The following is a 25,057-nucleotide window of genomic DNA, read 5'->3' on the forward strand; positions in this document are numbered from 1 at the left end:
TTAGAACAAATCACACAGATTGAGCTTGCCCAAAGTAAGTTCGACACTTGTGTTATGGGATACTAACTCAACGATGCTATATTTTATAAATACATATATAGATAAATATCCAAAACCCGGGCCAATCTGATCAATTTCCATAATGACCCGACCGGGGATCGCACCTGGGACCTCTCGGTTCAGGGGCAATCACTTTCCTACTGCGCCACCGAGGTCGTCTCTTTTGTATGGCTATTGCTTTTTTTTTCAAACTAGACTAAGATCTTTAATAATTTAGTATTCCCAAAGCGATAAATTATTGTTTTTCGATATATTTCATGTATGAAACATAAATCAGTGCATAACCGGCAAAAACTCGCTTTCGGTACCACTCCATGGTTTCTTGTTCTAGTTACGTCTTAGTTATAACAAATGGGCGAATTGTGTGTAAACAATAAATTGAGAAGTACTCAATGTACAGTGGACCATACATCGTGTTACCCCGCAGGAACTCTATGCCGCGGTAATAGCAACGAATTTGCAATAAATTTGCGTAGCCTTATGTGCCGTTGACTTTACTTAATCGTATTCAATAATCGTGATATTTAGTTTCGTAATGCGTGACTATTGTTCCCTTTTAGTGGATTAATTAAATATTCGTACCAACTTTCTTTACAATGTAGGATTTAGTAAATTGTACCTATGATATCCTACTGTCATTTTAAATGTGCTTAGTTAGTATTACGGAATTATATTGTGGAATTTTAGTGCCGCCTTAGAATACGTCCATTTCATAACCGCCCATGGGTGTCATATACAGCTGATAGACAATAGCATTCCCAAATAGGGTTGATATTAGACTGGTAATAAAATCACAGCAACGTCACAGAACATAAGGAGTAAGAGAAAGAGTATTAAGTATACTGTAAATAGACCTTATGTTTTGGAGAAAGAACTGTTCCCGCGGGAAATTCACACATGCGAAGCAAAATCATATGTACTGATTATTGATACATATTCTTAAAAAAACATTACTCTGTTTTTTCAATTACATAACAATACGTAACCTTTCGGAGTGACTTTTATCATCAACATATCTATCATTCTAAAGGTGATCTACTACTTAGAACACGACCTCTCAATTAAGACATAACTTGTATTAATATGCCGGTAAAATGTGTCAAGCTATTTCCGTCGACTTTGTACGAATTTAATCCGATTTTTAACCTCACAATTACTCGGCCTTAGCTTGTCCCAATTACTTTGCTAAGGCCAAACATTGACGCGTGTCATGTGCTACTGTTGCAACAAAGAAAATAACACCACTTATCAAGTTTGAGTTTAGTTAATGTTGATATAAAATGCATACAATGTTGGTAATGTTCATAAAAAATGCATGTACTTTGCTTTTGCTCGGTGCTTCGCTCGTGTAGATTTCTCGACAGAACAATACGATGTTTTGCTATGAAACGTACCCCTTTAGTACGGATGCGACATTTCAATAAGATTTAAACAGATAACAAATCAACTCACATTCGCTAAATTTCACTAGTCTGATTATTCACTAAGAGACCACACACAGTTGACTTCGCGATCAGCTCCATGTTGCTATTGGCTTTCCCGAATACAATCGGGAACGGATCTTCTATTTCTTGCTCCCATCATCTAGGAGAGCTAACCCTAATTAAAATGGGAATAGGGCCGGTAGAAAAATACTAATTTTCCATTTGTCGGTGACTGTACTTATAAACAATGGCGTAGTCTTACTAGTAATTAATAAAATCTAACTAGATATTTTATCACATAGTAAAGATAAACATTGTTTTTATGTTTTTCTCCAACAGCGGTTTAATGTACTGTAATCTGTGATTGTACCTTTTGTAAAATACATAAGTATTATTAAAAAAAATATTTAAAAAAATATTTTTTGTTTATATAATATTTTTTCGAATTTAACCATCTGACCACACTCGTGGACAGCTCCGTGTGGCCACACAGTGACCCGGGTAGTGTGTCAAGTAAACCTGCAAATTAGTCAGCAGTATATTAACAACAAGCCGGTTCCCGCGTCTCGCAACACATCCGGCCCCCGATGTCCTTCGTCTAATACTTTTACTGCGCGTGCGACGATAAATTACTTTGTAAATAGATACGGATAGAGACATGTCATATATCAGACTAGTCCATTTTAAATAGATAATATACACAATTTTTAGTCATTGTTGGTGTATTTGTATACCAATCTGTTTCGTCAATCATGTATCGTAGTGTTCATAGACCACGATTCCAGTGAAGGAAAACATCGTGAGGAAACCTGCACACTGGTTGACGGTTTAAGTTCGCCAGTGTGTATTCGATTATTTGCTACAAAAGGCGATAGGTTGTCATAAATTTTAAGAAAGGTAAAAATGTTAAAAATTCTCAGTAGACCTCGATTAACAAACTAACATACTTACCATACTTTTGCATATATAATATTAGGAAGATAAAATAGTTTGGTTCAGAATGAAAAAACTAAATCAGCTATCTAAAGCTTGAATATACCTTATTATTATATGTTTTGATGTTGTTAATTAAGTTAAAGTTAATTAATAAATTAATAAATCACCATGTATCGGTGATTTATTAATTTATTGATTAACTTTTAAAAATGACAGATTTTATAACGTTTATCACCGGTTTAATGGGAGAAAAATATATAAAACCTCTTTGTGTAGAGTTGATGGATTGGAATAGTGTGCCACCTTGAAAAAAATATTATTATTTTCCAACATGTTGGATTCTGGACAAGTGTGTAATGATCTAGTTTTGAAAACAAAGGATATTTGCGGATAAAGGGCATTGAAATGAAATACTTATTCAGCGTTCTTCTTCTACATTTCGAGTCAATATGGCTATTTTTATATTTTGAGACTAATTGGTCATATTTATTGCTCTGTCGTTGCCTTGTTACACATAATTTAAACAACAACAAGACAAGAACAAAATTATTCGTTGAAATTTAAAGGCATATTGACCTTGTCATTTACCATTTTAATGTTATTCAGGGGCAGTGTCAAAATATGTATTACATAAATGGCTAATATATTGCCAGAATTCTAGAACTTGTTGACATTAACATAATATCTGTCTATATAGACATATGTTACTTTATAACCTGATTACAACTAAGATGAGCTAGGAAATGTTTGCGCTTTATACATATGGATCAGTATCTGTAGGTGTCTACTATATACATACTAGCTACGGCTCGCGGCTCCGATCGCGGTGAAAAGTGGTATACCTATTTATGTCAATATCCAGCTATATGAGCACACCAAACATCACCTTATCGATAATTCAGTTCTGGCACTTTATCACATCTGCCTGACCTATATTAATATAGCACAGCAGCGCTTGCATTGTTGTGTTCCGGTTTGAAGGGTAAGAGAGGCAGTGTAGTAAATACAGGGTACTGTGACCAAAGACCCTATGATATAAAGTGGGCAACGCGCGTGTAATACTGTTGTGTGTTAGGCTGCACTGACCACTGTCCATCAGGTGAGCTGCACGCATTCACAGTATAAAAACGTTTACTAAAACCAATTTTATTTTAGCGTCGGCAATCGAGACTACAAATTAGCCATTCAATCCGCAATTATTTTATGAGTATGAATGTAATGTATGTTGAATGTAAGTATGATATTGTTACATAACAGTATGCAGTCATGACCCTGGCGTATAAAGACGGGTCGTGGGTCACTTGGTCAGTATTTAAGGAGAAGAACTTTTTGTAAATAATTAACATGCATCTTTAAGTTTATTGACCAAAATATATTCGTAACTGTAGGTGGGCCTAAAGATACTGCAAGTACTACTTTTGGAGTATCATGGCGTTGCAACAATAAGGGAAAGTTCCTGGGAAATCCAGGGATCATGAGTGAAGCTTGCCTAACAACGCTCCGCTTCTAGAAGGATCTGGACTAAGACGAGACTAAGAAGCAGCGTAGACTCCTAACGCAGAAAGGAACCACGCAAAAGGCCTAACTGTGGAAAATAGTTGTCGAGAGAATGAAGTTAGAGGGTTTCCCTGGCAAATTAGGTGAAGCCATGGAGTATGAAAACTCAACAAGTCCAGTTATCGCCAAGTATGTTTCATCTGCTGTTGCTCTGATAAATAAGGATTTCGTAGACCAGATGCCATTCGTGATTCGTGACAAAGGATACGACCGGGAACGCGCTCAAATGAGAATAAGAGACGAGTATTTGAAGGCAAAAAGTGTGTTTTATTTTCTAATTACTCATTATTACAATACAAGTAACTTTGACACAAACCATGCCGGCTTGGGTCATAGATATAATAATATGCACATTGTCTGATAACGGATAACGAAGCCGATGATACGAAATAGTAGAACAGCAGACTCAGAGCTCCTACGCTCAGATGCTGCGAAAGTAATCAATCAATCAATCAATCAATCAAACAAACAATCAATCAAACAATCAATCAATATTTATTTGTAATGGAGAAAAGTTCAGAGATATGAGATAAAACAACTCGACATACTTACAAGTTACTTCCCCTTAACATGTAATAGTATTCAATTTTTCATATCATTAAGTGTATACAATTTTTGAGCAACTCGTATGTAATCAATTTCTAACTGACTGATATCCAGCTGACTTTACAATACTGGTTCGAATGAATTAATTTATTGGTTTAGTTGGGAAATTAACGTAGTAATGAGTGTTATTAATTTTACTGCTTTGGCTAAATTTCCAGTTTGCATCATGTTATAACCTGACATACGCACATCAAATCTATGAAGGCAAACATTATAACCCGGCACAATTATTGACAGTTTACAGTACACCACTGTGATTGCGACTACTTGCTACTAGACATCGATAGGTAGATGTGAAAATCAGGTCAGATGCCTTTAGGCGATTTGAATAAAATCGGAGATCAATGAAAGAGTTTAAGTTCCATACGTTCTTAGTATTCTATTTAAAGCGGCGCAAGTATATTTGTTCAGTATTTTCGAATATACTTTCGAATATCTTTATTAGTCTAAAAGTAGTGGGTTCAAATACTATAGAAAATATAATTAATTTATATTCTTAATCTTACTTGGAATATAATTTTGTCTTGTCTGTTTTCGGTTTGGGCGTGTATATTTTATTGGTAATTTTTATTAAAAATTTTGATTTTTTTTTTATAGAAAAGACACAAAAAAACGCTTGCTAGTTAAAGTCATTATGTTACTATGTTCTCGCTATGTGGTCGAACCTTATCCCATAGTCGTCTATTACGACACAGTAAAGGAACACGGCGCAATAGCTGATGCAAATATGTCTTATTGACTTTCAGCATCTAGTCGTTAAATACTTTTTGTCATATTTCAAAAGGTCTAGGAGCGACAGATTTCTACACAGAAAATTGATATTTATAGGATTCCTGAATGATCTTATATTGCAGCTTTCAATTTATATATGCGCAACGTAATCTAATAAATAAGGTGATAATTAATGGTATCTTACATAAACAAATATGTGAATTTATGTTTTTCTACATTTCGAATTGGAATTGTAACATTTTTATCCTATCACTTATATTAGAAATTCGAAAGTTTGTGAGGACGTATGTGTGTGTGACGAATTATTATGACTTGAATGAAATCTGACACCAGTGTTAACAATTACACACTTGAAATGAAGACAAGTGTACACTCCATAGTCAATCACACATAACATTGCTCTGCAAGTACCGCAACGCTGGGTATTATGCTGTCGGCTGTACGTCTCCACTTTCAACTATTACGTTTCTCATAAATATCCCAAAATTAATTTACACTGGATTAAAATAACGGTCGGAGGCACAAGTGACACAAATTCCACATGACATTCTGCTAGTGTCATCATTTAACGCGCGACACGCGTGCAATTTGGCGGGAAACCAGCCACAAATTACGTGACTTGGCGGTTCCACAGGCGTGTGATGTAAAGAAGGCGAAATTTAGTTTATCATCGCACCGTTCGTAATTCGATCGAATATCTTTAATCTTTTTGCAGTTACCCGAAAATTATGTTTGGCTTTGATTTGAAAATTGTGATGGTTTCTGAAGTAAGGTAAATGTTGTGCTCGCTGCTAATTGGTGTTTATGTATCGCTTTAACTTCAAGTACAATTTTCTTACTATATTATTATATATGTTAACACTGTAAGCGTACCTAATATTAAATAAATAAATAACATAATTAAGTAAGGTTTGGAGTAAGACGTCTTACCAAATGAAAAACATACAACTTGAAGTGTTTGTGTGTATTGTGTTTACCGCGTTCACCCAAAAATCTTTTATGATTTATTTATTTAGCTAAATACAACGGCACACAATATGTATCCTTTTAAAGTATTTAGTAAGAAAAAATAGGCACTTACAAAAAATTTCTTAGAGAAACACAATATTATCGTCCTAAACACGTTGACTCACATACGTCAATCTCACAAAACTGCAAACAATTTCTGACAAGCGTCTTCCATCCATCCACGAACACATAACACTCAGGTTCCTGGTTCAGGAATGCGTTGAGATCCGCTAGCGTGCGGCACAGCGGAGATTGTGCATGGGATACAGTACGCGTATGAGATGTTGCGAACAGTATTCGTGGTTGACATTTGCGTTGTAAAAGGCTTCTATTAAGTACATACAACATACAACAGACATAACTATTTATGAAGTTCAGTGGCATCGATATTATGATAGATAGATAGATGCACCTCTGGGAGTACAATAGGTACACTCATGTGAAATTCAGGATAAATTGCCAATAATATGTGTATTTGCTATTTCCATCCCATTACATCCTGTTCGTGTATCGAATTTCGGCGAAATTCACGATTCTATTATGATTGGTTAAACTTAAAACTGCAAACTCTAATAGGCATAAATCTGCACTTTGCAGTAATGAGTTCATTATTGTTTCCATTTCGTAATAACAAAGACAACGAACAAAGGGCGTAGTTTCGATTAAACTTAACTCTATTTAGATATTTAATGGACACGAAATAAGTGGCATTTATACTTTTTTTTCATTTAATACCACGGCATTCGAGGGCGGGTCCAATCCTTGGCATATCATGTTCGGTTCGTTGACATTTAGACGTGGACATAGTGCATCTAAAGGTTGGTAAAAAGCAAAAACTTGCAGTTGCATGATTTGAATTGCCTCTGACGTTAATGGGAAATGAAAATGACACCTGCTATAGTCGAAAAACTGTATGGAAACGGGAATATATGGAGTGATGACTCCATAGTTATGCCTATATAGGAGTATATTGGATTTTTTATGAGCTCTTATTTTAATATTGTTATGCTTCTTATAAATAAAATATCTCCTTGAAAGCGCCGTGTCGAGTACAGCTATATAACATTACTTGGAATGAAACACACACAACAACTTTCTTGGCACTATTAATGAAGTGGTTTGCCATTGCCTCTTCCATTTCACACATAAGTTAATAATTAGGTTTCCTCACGATGTTTTCCTTCACCGGAAGCAACTGATGATCTATGAAAACTACCACTGAGTCAGACTGGTATATAAACTCATGTGGCACGAGTAGGATTCGAACCTGAAACCTTTCGATCCACAGGCGGGCGTCTTGACCCCACCGCCGCTTCAATATTATTAAGCAAATATGTATATTTAGAAATAAACACAAAATCGTCGAATCACGAGTTAAATTGCAACTTGACATGCATGTACTGGGAGACAAGTTTATTGTTATCAACGACGTGCATCGTGTAAGTCTACTGGCACGAAACCCATTCCACGTGATCTTAAAGATTTATGATATGTCTTGGTGACGAAAATATTCTATATAGTATTTATCGTGTGACCGAAATAGGATTTTTAACTTTATCTAATTTGCTTATGGTGATTTATATCAATTAATTTTTTCTTATCTTCATGTTATTATGTCAGGCCGCATGTATAACATAACATGTGAATCTTAATTTATTTTTTGTTTTAGCAATTGTTACAGCTCCGAAAGGTAACATGAGAGAATCGTCATCATATCGAGTGTGTTATTGTTAACACTGGTGTGAGATTTCATTCAAGTCGCCTAAAGGCATCTGACACTACTTTTACGACCACTTACCGCCATCTAGTGGCAGGTAGTCGCATACACACTCGTGTACTAAACTATCCACCAGTGTGCAGGTTTCCTCACGATGTTTTCCGGAAGCAAATGAAGACTATGAAAACTACTATATCTATATGGGTCGGATTGGTATATAAACTCATATGGCACGAGCAGGATACGAACCTGAGACTTTTGATCCACAGGCGGGCTTTAACCATTGCACCACCACCCGCTTCCATGAGAGACATGAGAGAATGGCATGGTGTGATTTTTGAGGAAGAAGAAGTTTAGGTATATCGTTTATTGTGGTTTTACCCAAGCGAAGCTGGGATGGGCCGCTAGTCTATCGTATAGGAGTAACACATTAAATCCTGTAAAATATGACGTAGATATAGACCATTTTATAAACAACTGAGTCACGTTTGCCCTTCAGATATTTATTGTTTACGAAATTTGTATGTTCCTGCTTTCATATTTCCACAGTTAACTTACTTGGAAACTTATCAATCAATTAAAAAGCACTTATATTTTTTAAATATTGTTTTCCGCAAGCGACTCACAGAATATATTTTATAAATAAGGTAATATTATTTCAATATTACTAGATGTGCCATGGGTTTTTTTTTTCACGTGTTTCAATTATGGGTTAAAAATTTGTATTTATTTTATTATTCATTTTGTAACTTATTATTAAAAATACAAATAATAAAACAAAATAAAACATAAATAATTGCAATGTCAATCAAAAATGCCACCCCGAATTGTACCCGGTTCAAAAGTACCCATAACGCTAGCTGCGTTTCCACGTTGGATAGCAATTGATAGCCTTTGAACCAAGTACCATCCGGAGCGGTAGTCATATCCACAAATTTGTATTACTACTCTCGAGTGGCAATTTTTTTGTTGTTTTTTTTTTATCATTTGATTGAAAATAAAATTTTAAGTCTGACCAAGATTTACATATAACATTTTAGTTTATATTTTTATAGGTATTACCACAAATTATGATCAAGTGAAAAGTAAAAAAATGTAATATGTGTTTTTATTTGTGAATATAAAAAATATTGCGTCTTTACGAGAGAGCCAAAACATGGAATGTTTATTAATTTTTTTTTTGTGTTTTTATGTATCATGTAGGATTGAATAGATTTCAAATAAAAACCCACTATTAACAGTGGCATTATACTTTTAAAATAGATCAGTATTATCGATACCACATCCAAACGTCGTGTTTCGCGGCACTCGGTTACCGGAACCAGAGGCGGACTCGGCCGAAGGGCGAGCCTTTCTCCCCCGCCAATGCTGCTATTTTTTATTGTAATCGATATAAAATCATTCGAATAAGCAAACTCGGTTTAATGTTCATTTATAAATGAATCGTACATTGATGTGATTGTTTCACTGATTAATCGACAATTGACTGCTGACGACCACCGTGGCCTAATCACTGGTCATCACGCCGGTCAGCTACACTGGTGGACCCGGGTTCGATCCCCGGTCAGGTCAACATGGAAAATTAACTTTTTCTGATTGACCTGGATCTTGGATATTGATCTATACATGTATATGTTATAAAATATTGTGAGTGTCGTTGAGTTAGTATCCCATAACACAAGTCTCGAACTTACTTTGGGGCTAGCTCAATCAAATGTGTGATTTGTCCATACATATTTATTTAGTTATTGAGAGATTCTGTACAGAGTGATCAAATTCAACTGTTGTTCTTGTCTTGTTGTTGTTTAAATTATGTGTAACAAGGCAACGACAGAGCAATAAATATGACCAATTAGTCTCAAAATATAAAAATAGCCATATTGACTCGAAATGTAGAAGAAGAACGCTGAATAAGTATTTCATTTCAATGCCCTTTATCCGCAAATATCCTTTGTTTTCAAAACTAGATCATTACACACTTGTCCAGAATCCAACATGTTGGAAAATAATAATATTTTTTTCAAGGTGGCACACTATTCCAATCCATCAACTCTACACAAAGAGGTTTTATATATTTTTCTCCCATTAAACCGGTGATAAACGTTATAAAATCTGTCATTTTTAAAAGTTAATTAATAAATTAATAAATCACCATGTATCGGTGATTTATTAATTTATTGATTAACTTTTAAAAATGACAGATTTTATAACGTTTATCACCGGTTTAATGGGAGAAAAATATATAAAACCTCTTTGTGTAGAGTTGATGGATTGGAATAGTGTGCCACCTTGAAAAAAATATTATTATTTTCCAACATGTTGGATTCTGGACAAGTGTGTAATGATCTAGTTTTGAAAACAAAGGATATTTGCGGATAAAGGGCATTGAAATGAAATACTTATTCAGCGTTCTTCTTCTACATTTCGAGTCAATATGGCTATTTTTATATTTTGAGACTAATTGGTCATATTTATTGCTCTGTCGTTGCCTTGTTACACATAATTTAAACAACAACAAGACAAGAACAACAGTTGAATTTGATCACTCTGTACAGAATCTCTCAATAACTAAATAAATATGTATGGACAAATCACACATTTGATTGAGCTAGCCCCAAAGTAAGTTCGAGACTTGTGTTATGGGATACTAACTCAACGACACTCACAATATTTTATAACATATACATGTATAGATCAATATCCAAGATCCAGGTCAAACAGAAAAAGTTAATTTTCCATGTTGACCTGACCGGGGATCGAACCCGGGTCCACCAGTGTAGCTGACCGGCGTGATGACCAGTGATTAGGCCACGGTGGTCGTCAGCAGTCAATTGTCGATTAATCAGTGAAACAATCACATCAATGTACGATTCATTTATAAATGAACATTAAACCGAGTTTGCTTATTCGAATGATTTTATATCGATTACAATAAAAAATAGCAGCATTGGCGGGGGAGAAAGGCTCGCCCTTCGGCCGAGTCCGCCTCTGGTTCCGGTAACCGAGTGCCGCGAAACACGACGTTTGGATGTGGTATCGATAATACTGATCTATTTTAAAAGTATAATGCCACTGTTAATAGTGGGTTTTTATTTGAAATCTATTCAAATAATTAGGTACCTGTTCTTGCTACTTAGTATTTGACTATTTTAGAAATAAAATGTCGACGAGAAATTAATACTCAATTTTAGATTACTTGTAATAGAAGTAAATATTGCCGTATCCAACAAATATCTCTCATAAATCCATGTCCCGAGTATGACACATTAATACCTACGTTAATTGTATCTAATTCACAAATCTATTGATTATCTACAATACGATAGAAAAAAATGTCCGACTTCGCAAAGAAAAGTTGTGTTATCGCAACTAGTATCACCGACCTCGAAGCAAACTGCGCGAATTCTGATGTAATCGTTTTGATTAATTCGTAATTTATTAATTTACCTACTTAAACGTTTGAATAAAACATTTAGTATATCAATCCTACATGATACATAAAAACACAAAAAAAAAATTAATAAACATTCCATGTTTTGGCTCTCTCGTAAAGACGCAATATTTTTTATATTCACAAATAAAAACACATATTACATTTTTTTACTTTTCACTTGATCATAATTTGTGGTAATACCTATAAAAATATAAACTAAAATGTTATATGTAAATCTTGGTCAGACTTAAAATTTTATTTTCAATCAAATGATAAAAAAAAAACAACAAAAAAATTGCCACTCGAGAGTAGTAATACAAATTTGTGGATATGACTACCGCTCCGGATGGTACTTGGTTCAAAGGCTATCAATTGCTATCCAACGTGGAAACGCAGCTAGCGTTATGGGTACTTTTGAACCGGGTACAATTCGGGGTGGCATTTTTGATTGACATTGCAATTATTTATGTTTTATTTTGTTTTATTATTTGTATTTTTAATAATAAGTTACAAAATGAATAATAAAATAAATACAAATTTTTAACCCATAATTGAAACACGTGAAAAAAAAAACCCATGGCACATCTAGTAATATTGAAATAATATTACCTTATTTATAAAATATATTCTGTGAGTCGCTTGCGGAAAACAATATTTAAAAAATATAAGTGCTTTTTAATTGATTGATAAGTTTCCAAGTAAGTTAACTGTGGAAATATGAAAGCAGGAACATACAAATTTCGTAAACAATAAATATCTGAAGGGCAAACGTGACTCAGTTGTTTATAAAATGGTCTATATCTACGTCATATTTTACAGGATTTAATGTGTTACTCCTATACGATAGACTAGCGGCCCATCCCAGCTTCGCTTGGGTAAAACCACAATAAACGATATACCTAAACTTCTTCTTCCTCAAAAATCACACCATGCCATTCTCTCATGTCTCTCATGGAAGCGGGTGGTGGTGCAATGGTTAAAGCCCGCCTGTGGATCAAAAGTCTCAGGTTCGTATCCTGCTCGTGCCATATGAGTTTATATACCAATCCGACCCATATAGATATAGTAGTTTTCATAGTCTTCATTTGCTTCCGGAAAACATCGTGAGGAAACCTGCACACTGGTGGATAGTTTAGTACACGAGTGTGTATGCGACTACCTGCCACTAGATGGCGGTAAGTGGTCGTAAAAGTAGTGTCAGATGCCTTTAGGCGACTTGAATGAAATCTCACACCAGTGTTAACAATAACACACTCGATATGATGACGATTCTCTCATGTTACCTTTCGGAGCTGTAACAATTGCTAAAACAAAAAATAAATTAAGATTCACATGTTATGTTATACATGCGGCCTGACATAATAACATGAAGATAAGAAAAAATTAATTGATATAAATCACCATAAGCAAATTAGATAAAGTTAAAAATCCTATTTCGGTCACACGATAAATACTATATAGAATATTTTCGTCACCAAGACATATCATAAATCTTTAAGATCACGTGGAATGGGTTTCGTGCCAGTAGACTTACACGATGCACGTCGTTGATAACAATAAACTTGTCTCCCAGTACATGCATGTCAAGTTGCAATTTAACTCGTGATTCGACGATTTTGTGTTTATTTCTAAATATACATATTTGCTTAATAATATTGAAGCGGCGGTGGGGTCAAGACGCCCGCCTGTGGATCGAAAGGTTTCAGGTTCGAATCCTACTCGTGCCACATGAGTTTATATACCAGTCTGACTCAGTGGTAGTTTTCATAGATCATCAGTTGCTTCCGGTGAAGGAAAACATCGTGAGGAAACCTAATTATTAACTTATGTGTGAAATGGAAGAGGCAATGGCAAACCACTTCATTAATAGTGCCAAGAAAGTTGTTGTGTGTGTTTCATTCCAAGTAATGTTATATAGCTGTACTTGACACGGCGCTTTCAAGGAGATATTTTATTTATAAGAAGCATAACAATATTAAAATAAGAGCTCATACAAAATCTAATATACTCCTATATAGGTATAACTTGATGACTCCATATATTCCTGTTTCCATACAGTTTTTCGACTATAGCAGGTGTCATTTTCATTTCCCATTAACGTCAGAGGCAATTCAAATCATGCAACTGCAAGTTTTTGCTTTTTACCAACCTTTAGGTGCACTATGTCCACGTCTAAATGTCAACGAACCGAACATGATATGCCAAGGATTGGACCCGCCCTCGAATGCCGTGGTATTAAATGAAAAAAAAAAGTATAAATGCCACTTATTTCGTGTCCATTAAATATCTAAATAGAGTTAAGTTTAATCGAAACTACGCCCTTTGTTCGTTGTCTTTGTTATTACGAAATGGAAACAATAATGAACTCATTACTGCAAAGTGCAGATTTATGCCTATTAGAGTTTGCAGTTTTAAGTTTAACCAATCATAATAGAATCGTGAATTTCGCCGAAATTCGATACACGAACAGGATGTAATGGGATGGAAATAGCAAATACACATATTATTGGCAATTTATCCTGAATTTCACATGAGTGTACCTATTGTACTCCCAGAAGTGCATCTATCTATGTATCATAATATCGATGCCACTGAACTTCATAATGAGTTATGTCCGTTGTATGTACTTAATAGAAGCCTTTTCCAACGCAAATGTCAACCACGAAAACTGTTCGCAACATCTCATACACGTACTGTATCCCATGCACAGTCTCCGCTGTGCCGCATGCCAGCGGATCTCAACGCATTCCTGAACCAGGAACCTGAGTGTGATGTGTTCGTGGATGGATGGAAGACGCTTATCAGGAATTGTTTGCAGTTTTGTGAGATTGACGTATGTGAGTCAACGTGTTTAGGACGATAATATTGTGTTTCTCTAAGAAATTTTTTGTAAGTGCCTATTTTTTCTTACTAAATACTTTAAAAGGATACATATTGTGTGCCGTTGTATTTAGCTAAATAAAGAAATAAATCATAAAAGATTTTTGGGTGAACGCGGTAAACACCATACACACAAACACTTCAAGTTGTATGTTTTTCATTTGGTAAGACGTCTTACTCCAAACCTTACTTAATTATGTTATTTATTTATTTAATATTAGGAATGCTTACAGTGTTAACATATATAATAATATAGTAAGAAAATTGTACTTGAAGTTAAAGCGATACATAAACACCAATTAGCAGCGAGCACAACATTTATCTTACTTCAGAAACCATCACAATTTTCAAATCAAAGCCAAACATAATTTTCGGGTAACTGCAAAAAGATTGATATTCGATCGAATTACGATCGGTGCGATGATAAACTAAATTTCGCCTTCTTTACATCACACGCCTGTGGAACCGCCAAGTCACGTAATTTGGCGCTGGTTTCCCGCCAAATTGCACGCGTGTCGCGCGTTAAATGATGACACTAGCAGAATGTCATGTGGAATTTGTGTCACTTGTGCCTTCGACCGTTATTTTAATCCAGTGTAAATTAATTTTGGGATATTTATGAGAAACGTAATAGTTGAAAGTGGAGACGTACAGCCGACAGCATAATACCCAGCGTTGCGGTACTTGCACGGCAATTTTATGTGTGATTGACTATAGAGTGTACACTTGTCTTCATTTCAAGTGTGTAATTGTTAACACTGGTGTCAGATTTCATTCAAGTCATAATAATTCGTCACACACACATACATCCTCACAAACTTTCGAATTTCTAATATAAGTGATAGGATAAAAATGTTACAATTCCAATTCGAAATGTAGAAAAACATAAATTCACATATTTATTTATGTGAGATACCATTAATTATCACCTTATTTATTACATTACGTTGCGAATATATAAATTGCAAGCTGTAATATAAGATCATTCAGGAATCCTATAAATATCAATTTTCTGTGTAGAAATCTGTCGCTCCTAGACCTTTTGAAATATGACAAAAAGTATTTAACGACTAGATGCTGAAAGTCAATAAGACATATTTGCATCAGCTATTGCGCCGTGTTCCTTTACTGTGTCGTAATAGACGACTATGGGATAAGGTTCGACCACATAGCGAGAACATAGTAACATAATGACTTTAACTAGCAAGCGTTTTTTTGTGTCTTTTCTATAAAAAAAAAATCAAAATTTTTAATAAAAATTACCAATAAAATATACACGCCCAAACCGAAAACAGACAAGACAAAATTATATTCCAAGTAAGATTAAGAATATAAATTAATTATATTTTCTATAGTATTTGAACCCACTACTTTTAGACTAATAAAGATATTCGAAAGTATATTCGAAAATACTGAACAAATATACTTGCGCCGCTTTAAATAGAATACTAAGAACGTATGGAACTTAAACTCTTTCATTGATCTCCGATTTTATTCAAATCGCCTAAAGGCATCTGACCTGATTTTCACATCTACCTATCGATGTCTAGTAGCAAGTAGTCGCAATCACAGTGGTGTACTGTAAACTGTCAATAATTGTGCCGGGTTATAATGTTTGCCTTCATAGATTTGATGTGCGTATGTCAGGTTATAACATGATGCAAACTGGAAATTTCGCCAAAGCAGTAAAATTAATAACACTCATTACTACGTTAATTTCCCAACTAAACCAATAAATTAATTCATTCGAACCAGTATTGTAAAGTCAGTTGGATATCAGTCAGTTAGAAATTGATTACATACGAGTTGCTCAAAAATTGTATACACTTAATGATATGAAAAATTTAATACTATTACATGTTAAGGGGAAGTAACTTGTAAGTATGTCGAGTTGTTTTATCTCATATCTCTGAACTTTCTCCATTACAAATAAATATTGATTAATTGATTGATTGATTACTTTCGCAGCATCTGAGCGTAGGAGCTCTGAGTCTGCTGTTCTACTATTTCATCGGCTTCGTTATCCGTTATCAGACAATGTGCATATTATTATATCTATGACCCAAACCGGTATGGTTTGTGTCAAAGTTACTTGTATTGTAATAATGAGTAATTAGAAAATAAAACACACTTTTTGCCTTCAAATACTCGTCTCTTATTCTCATTTGAGCGCGTTCCCGGTCGTATCCTTTGTCACGAATCACGAATGGCATCTGGTCTACGAAATCCTTATTTATCAGAGCAACAGCAGATGAAACATACTTGGCGATAACTGGACTTGTTGAGTTTTCATACTCCATGGCTTCACCTAATTTGCCAGGGAAACCCTCTAACTTCATTCTCTCGACAACTATTTTCCACAGTTAGGCCTTTTGCGTGGTTCCTTTCTGCGTTAGGAGTCTACGCTGCTTCTTAGTCTCGTCTTAGTCCAGATCCTTCTAGAAGCGGAGCGTTGTTAGGCAAGCTTCACTCATGATCCCTGGATTTCCCAGGTACATTCCCTTATTGTTGCAACGCCATGATACTCCAAAAGTAGTACTTGCAGTATCTTTAGGCCCACCTACAGTTACGAATATATTTTGGTCAATAAACTTAAAGATGCATGTTAATTATTTACAAAAAGTTCTTCTCCTTAAATACTGACCAAGTGACCCACGACCCGTCTTTATACGCCAGGGTCATGACTGCATACTGTTATGTAACAATATCATACTTACATTCAACATACATTACATTCATACTCATAAAATTATTGCGGATTGAATGGCTAATTTGTAGTCTCGATTGCCGACGCTAAAATAAAATTGGTTTTAGTAAAAGTTTTTATACTGTGAATGCGTGCAGCTCACCTGATGGACAGTGGTCAGTGCAGCCTAACACACAACAGTATTACACGCGCGTTGCCCACTTTATATCATAGGGTCTTTGGTCACAGTACCCTGTATTTACTACACTGCCTCTATATTAATAGGTCAGGCAGATGTGACAAAGTGCCAGAACTGAATTATCGATAAGGTGATGTTTGGTGTGCTCATATAGCTGGATATTGACATAAATAGGTATACCACTTTTCACCGCGATCGGAGCCGCGAGCCGTAGCTAGTATGTATATAGTAGACACCTACAGATACTGATCCATATGTATAAAGCGCAAACATTTCCTAGCTCATCTTAGTTGTAATCAGGTTATAAAGTAACATATGTCTATATAGACAGATATTATGTTAATGTCAACAAGTTCTAGAATTCTGGCAATATATTAGCCATTTATGTAATACATATTTTGACACTGCCCCTGAATAACATTAAAATGGTAAATGACAAGGTCAATATGCCTTTAAATTTCAACGAATAATTTTGTTTTCTAAAACCGTAGACCGTTCTACGACGCTACTTACAATTTTGAAAATTCGACTATCGTTTTACAATTGACCGGCTGCCTGACGTCAACCCTCAAAATTACCTTAGCCCTGGGCAACATAAAGTTTAAGATAATTTTGTAATGTCATGCGAAGGTCGACCTTAGAGCGAGGCATCTCGTTTTGAAATTTGGGCCACACAATTTCGCTGACCTTCGCATGCGTAAGCCATCTTTTTAATTTGAATTATTACCAAATTCGTACGTTAAGAAATAATTCGTCGGTAGCGTGTACGGGATGCCGTCATGTCGTTATTTAGACCACTGAGCTCTTAAAGAAGTATTTTAATTGGATTTTTTTACACATTCGCGGATGCTCGAAGGTACACAAAAGAAATTACTGCAATAGCAGTGCATTCGCAAAAGTGTTAAGTTATATTTTAAACGTATGTCAAGTCAAATACAAATTGTTTATTTAACTTATGATGATACATAGGTACATAGATATATACGTCAAAAAATTATTTAAAACTAAGTTTAAAATTAAGTTTAAAAGTGCAGGTGAAGAAGAAGCGGCTCAAGAAGTGACTCTGTATCTAATACTATTCCACTTGTTACATTGATGATGCAGTTGTAATTTATTACGAAAGTTTGTTACTCTTTTACACCAAATCTACTGGACAGATTGTAACAGAATTTGGTATACGGGTAGAATACAACCTGGAATAACACATAGGGTACTTTTTATCTCGAAATTCTTGCGGCAACGAAGCCCGGGCTCGCATCTAGTGCGTAATATAAACTTTACGAGTACTTTTTCGACGACCTCGATGGCGCAGTGGTAAAGTTCTTGCCACTGAACCGAGAGGTCCCGGGTTCGATCCCCGGTCGGGTCATGATGGAAAATGGTCTTTTTCTGATTGGCCCGGGTCTTGGATGTTTATCTATATATGTATATGTTATAAAAATATAGTATCGTTGAGTTAGTATCCCATAACACAAGTCTCGAACTTACTTTGGGGCTAGCTCAATCTGTGTGATTTGTCCTAATATATTTATTTATATTTTATTTATTTTATTTTTTTATAAGTGTTCGTTTGTAGGATCTAACCAAGATTAATTTCGTATGAATGTAAATATTTTGTTATACAATTTTAAGATTTGTCAAAAATATACTTAATCTACACGTTAAAAATATTAAAGAAAATTAATTGAAAGAAATTAGTCTTAAATGGGCAGCTAGAAAATGTAAATTAAAAGTTAAGGTGGCACACTACCTGTGCTATTATGTAAAGAATCAGCGAGGCATTACAGATGGACATATTTTATTTATTACATTGCAACTAGCTGGACGATTCAGGTGAACAGGAACTTGATATTTTTAATGAACACTTCAAATACCAATGTGCAACTAAAATTACTCGGTAATCAAGTAATTTTAAGTGGTAAGTATAGTATAGTAAATATTTTTTTTTACGCGCAACCAAAATAGCTCCTAAGTTGAGATTCTAAATCTTAGTTTAATTTTAATTTTACTCTCTTATACTCTTGTGATCCCGTACACATTCAAGGCTGTGACGCCGCGAAGTCAGTGTAAAAAATAAATCTTGAAATTTTGTAGATTTGACTACTGTGGCGTTACAATCAGCCTAATGCCGGAGGTCAGCCGTTTTTATGAATGCTATAGTTGAGTGTTCTATAATTTGTATATATTTATTTTAGAGCGAAACAACAAGCTACAAATTTAATTTTAACTTTATTTAAACCTTGGTGATAATACACTCATTTTGGGAGATGATTTATAAGACAATTACGTAAAATATTACAGAAATAGTCGGAAAAGTGATCCATTTTTACTTTTTAAAATTATAATAAATTGTTGTAAAAATTTGATGAAACATATTTTCACGCATCGAAGAATTTTGTGTAAATGCATTTACTGCTAGTTGAAAATATACACGTGTAGGTATCTATTCTAATTCTAATTCAAATTCAAATCATTTATTCAGAAATTAGACCTTCACAGGCACTTTTTCTCGTCAATTTTTATATTTATATTTCTCACAAGCTACAAACTACTGGCATTTCGGAACGACCACTGCTGAGAAGAAATGCCGAAAGAAACTCATTTGAACAGTGTTGGTCCCTATCATGCCAGATCGGCTTACCATTATTGTTTCTTACAATGTTTTTTTTTTCTAATAATATATAAAAGTACATAATGTACATAGTCAAAAGGTATATCAAAACAGGTTACGATTGTGATCCGAGTATTATAGTAATGTATATGCTAGTTTTTGTACGTAAACCTTTTTATATTATAACTAATTTTTGTTACCGGTTTTGCCCGCGCGAATTTCCCACGGGAACTATATTTTGTTCCGGAATAAGTACCATTTCTTCTTCTGCGTAATATCTATAGTATGCATGTACTTAAAGAACCCCGTTCAAACTTATAATGGGGCTTTGAAACTTTGTATGAAAATTATGTCTTCCACTTTCGCAGAGAAATTCACCCGGACGAAGCCGCGGGCTTTGCTTTATTATATTTGTTATGTCTAATCGAAATCTTGAAAATGTTATACTTATTGAAAAATACATTTAAACCCTTAGCACTAATATTTATCTATAGATCTTCTTCAGAGTCGTATTCCTCATGGCTGAGGGCCGTGGTCATTCTTGGCATTATTAATGGAGTGGTTTGCCTTGCCTTCTCCATTTCATACACAAGTTAATAAGAATCAACCAGTGTGCAGGTTTTCTCACGATGTTTTCCTTCACCGGAAGCAAGTGGTGGTCGATGGATACTACTATACATGAGTCAGATTGGTATACAAACTCATGTGGCACGAGTAGGATTCGAACTTGGGACCTTTCGATCCACAGGCGGGCGTCTTAACCATTACTTAGTAGAAGTTACGCGAAGTAGAAGCGGTGGTGGCACCGCTTCTACTTACCTATAGATCTACACTTACACTTACAAATAAAAAGATAAAATTCATTTTAACTCAAATTTTTGAATAGAAAAATTTAATTTTATCGTTTTACGTTCGGGACTTTCTTTATTTAATATCCCAAGAGATATATCAATTTCAAAGATAAATTACTTTTTAAGATTATCGCGTCACGCCCTGATGTAATTATAATTATTCAAAGTTTTGTCAGATTTTTCAATAGAGGATAACAACAAATTATTGTACTAAGTGTAATACAATTTTCTTTATGTAAATATATATATTAAATGGTAAGGCAATGAATGATACACAATTTTTGTTTTTTATGGTCGTTTGTTTTTACCATATATTTAGAAAGATATAGTATCGTGGATCGGGTCGGGAGGTTCCCTCTATTGTGGTTGAGCTTCGCGATGGCTGACTCACGCGTCAACTCGTGAACGGGTGCTGCCGGGGGGAACTGATCAGCTCGATCTTTTATTAAAAGTTTTTTTTTTGTTTGGTTAATCATACATTACATATATAGGTATAAATAATTTCATTTCATCAGCACTTGATCATAATCATAATATGTTTCAGTATACCTTTTGACCATGTACTTTATTGTGTACATATTACTGATAAAAAATTATACATAAATGTATATTTAAAAAATGGTAAGCCCTTCTGGCATAATAGGGACCAACACTGTTTGAATGAGTTTCTTTCGGCATTTCTTCTCAGCAGTGGTCGTTCCGAAATGCTAGTAGTTTGTAGCTTTGGTAAACATCATTTAATTTAGAATATGACGTGAAAAAGTGCCTGTGAAGGCCTAATTTCTGAATAAATGATTTGATTTTGATTTTGTTAGTTTATCTGTCAGATTACATGATACTTTCTCAGAAGACCCTTATCTAAAGTTAACAGAATCTATCAAATGTCTCAGCCGAGATAAATTGCAATAGATATATGACATTATCGTAATTATATTTCAACAGACGTACGCACATTTCCAAAACAGATTGATGTTGATAGCTCTTGTTTCACGTGTAAATGTGTAATAACTTGTTATATTTCGATTTGGAAGACGTTTATTGGTCTCTTTATTGACTTGTTAATTACAAAATTGTGTGATTGCAACTGGCTTTAATTGAGACGATTTTGGGTTCCGTAAGATATTTGCTGACTTATTTTTCTGATCATATTGCACTATAATTTGTATTATTTTTTTTATATTTAAAGCTGTTCGAGATCAAAATAAACTTGACCAGATTTTGCCATGGACTAATTACGTAACAAATTTTGAGGCATAACAACGCTAAACTGAACTGAGAAATTATGATAGCATCGATACATTTTCAAAGAAACTGAAATCCTCTATCGCAACCTGTGCTTAATATTTAATCTATGCATATAATTTAGTATAAAAGAACACTAGTTATCTCATTTTAAAATACTAAATTCTTATGAGAATAAACATGTTTAAACCTAAAGCTTCTTGTCAGTAACTAAAGCTAAACTGAGAATGTACTCTAGTCTATTGTTCCCGCTCGATAGTCAACTATCGATTGCGTTTCGATTGACTATCGATAGTTTGAGGAAAAGCTATAACCGATAGTTTAATAATTATCAGGATTCTATAGCAAATCTAATATTTCAGGGTTATACTATTGTTAGGTGGTAGGGTAATCTCAGGTAGGGTTGGAGTAGAAATAGGCAAAGGCAGACAGTTGTATAATAATATAATTAATAAGTAAAATATAGACCTGTGAACAATAAAAAAATACATAAAGTATAGCACTAAATCATTGTAAAATTTAGAACACTTTTTCGAAACATATTAAAACACTTACCTTTCAAGGGTCTATAAATAATTTAAGATATTTTATTATATATATTTTTTATTATTATTACTGCGTACGTGTGGTACGTGCCGATATCGTTATGGTAATGAATGAGTCAAAATGTGATTTCAAAATATCAAATGGAACAATAATTTAAAATTTTGAATTTAGAATGAAAAAATAAAAATCATGCCAGCGCGCACGCGATATGACTAAAGAGGTCATAATGCGTGGCGTGACACTATCAATAGTATTGCTCTTTATCAATAGTATTTCTCCAAAATAGCTATCAATACTATTAATAGTATCAAGAGGCGTATCGATAGTATCACCTATTCGATTGAAACTATCGATAGTTCGGCAACACAGTACTGGTACAAAAATAATTTTATAAAGGTTCAATTTAAAAAGATATTTTTTATTAAAGATATAATTTATTTTAAATAAATTCGGACACTAATGAAACGCCACACGCCGCGCACGCGCACGGCATCTTTTGCATTACAATACCTAAATTCCCAATTCGATTTAGGTATAAGATTTATACTTTCCCACGCTAAAACTGACGTGCAATAATTAATATAAATTTACAACAATCTTTCTTCTAGGACTCAATAATTAGCCTCTAAATGTATAGCGGACATCCGCCGAACGAACCAATGGGTTAAAGTAAATTAAAGCCATGTTCAGGAAAATGTTAATTAATACATTGAATGTTGCGAAATCATTCGTAGTATTAGCGAGAATTGATCAATTGATAGTAATATGACGTGTGTTATTTATTTTCGTAAAATGATATTTTTCTTTTATAGTAATTTTCTTTTATATAGTTTAGAATAATCATTAAGTTGCACCGTCAAAGACGTTGATTTTAACCGGCGGCGCCGCGCGGCTTACTTTTAGAGAAAAATGGCTCACTTTGCGTTTTTCTGCACACATTAAAGTTAACGGAGCAACACAACCTTAGAATAGAATAATCATTTATTTGAAGTAACTAAAACACACACACACACACACACACACACACACACACACACACATTATATTTACGAAAAATTAAATACAGAGTTATTATGACACAGAAATTAAATTACACTAAAACATCCTGTGTGCGTTGTAGCGTTCGAGCTAAAGGTCATGACTCAGGTTCTTACTTTACTCAGAGTGCACGAGCAAAGCACTAATATTCTGCCACAACGTGACAGACGATCAATGAGTAATATTGCAATTACAAAAATGACATTTTTGCCACAAGCTTAAATTGTCGTCTTGTTGCATTCAACGCGTGACAAAAAACTTTTCCTTACAGTAAACAGTTGAGGATTTCCCTTGTCGTATATAGCACTGTAATTTGACTGTTGTTTAGTACACGTCATGACGGACACTTTGTGTTTGAATGAAATGAATCAAAAATTGTTGAAAAATTATTATCGACGTTTTCTTTTGCATATATAGTCAGGAAACTCTTAATACTGACGGTCACATGGTGTCCGCCGTGGCCCAATGAGTTAACCATATCAAAATCATAAATCAAATAATTTATTCAGAAATTAGGCATTCACAGGCACTTTTTCATGTCATATTCTAAATTAAATGATATACTAGCATTTCGGAATCTCATTGTTGGTCCCTGTTATGCCAGAAGGGCTCTCTATTTTTTTAATATTATTTATGTATAATTTTTTATCAGTAATATAACAATGTAAGTACATGTTTATTTGTCATGGCGTACAAAGTGTCTAAAATACTTGTATTTTTTACCTATACGCAAAATTTGTTCAAAATAAATTAAGTCACATTTCTGTCCTTGTCCTCAGATACTTCGTCAGCACAATCCTGCAGTTTCAAATACATCGCGCCATCTGTGAACGAACGGGCCAATTCATCCCAGGGGATCCCAACAGACCTCTTCACAAATGTGACTTCTACCGGAACGCTGAGGCCGGACGGATTCTCACGTGAGTGTTACCCCGGGACGCTGACTGCTATAACAGTAACAATTAAATTTATTTTGTATCTTGTCGAGCGTCCATTGTTAAGATACAGAAGACCTACCACGAAACATATGCTATCCCTTTTACCATGTCGTGTGCGCATCGTGTAAGAAAAAGATTGAACGCGTGGACGCAATTAAGTGCTACGTGTTTTATGTTTCATGGTAACGTCCCCAGTACGAGACGTTTGTTTTCTTAAACGAATAATAAAAAAATAATGACGAAGATCTTTATACTTCTCAGCACAGTTTTACAGATTATGCTTAAATTAAATATACAGTACGTCTGTTTTATACGTAAATCATATTTTCGTCAATTCCATTGTTTTTTATTACATTATTTAAAAGCACAAAACAAACAGCGAGTATCGCAAGCGCATAGCGGTGCGAAACCTGCAGTAAATTGTAAATGATCTTGAAGACTTCAATATTATACAAGTTATTTCTTACGAAATATCTATAATGACATAGATAAAAATAAAATAGACAAATATCTTCCGTATTCTCCTTAATTTGTAACATCAAGGAATATATAAAAACCCAATAAAATCAATGGAATGTATAACAATTAGTTTA

At 34.4% G+C, this 25,057-nt stretch overlaps 1 protein-coding gene across 1 annotated transcript in view; it reads left to right on the plus strand.

The window, feature by feature from the left end:
- Positions 1-25,057, plus strand: part of Ance-3 — a 171,547-nt gene that overhangs the window by 135,194 nt on the left and 11,296 nt on the right. Inside the window, exon 10 of the mRNA XM_053747257.2 lies at positions 24,306-24,446. Coding sequence (XP_053603232.1) covers positions 24,306-24,446 — 141 coding nt within the window. The remainder of the gene's footprint in view (positions 1-24,305; positions 24,447-25,057) is intronic.

The sequence above is a fragment of the Plodia interpunctella genome, chromosome 7 (assembly GCF_027563975.2).
Source record: "Plodia interpunctella isolate USDA-ARS_2022_Savannah chromosome 7, ilPloInte3.2, whole genome shotgun sequence".
Classification (NCBI taxonomy): Eukaryota; Metazoa; Arthropoda; class Insecta; order Lepidoptera; family Pyralidae; genus Plodia; species Plodia interpunctella.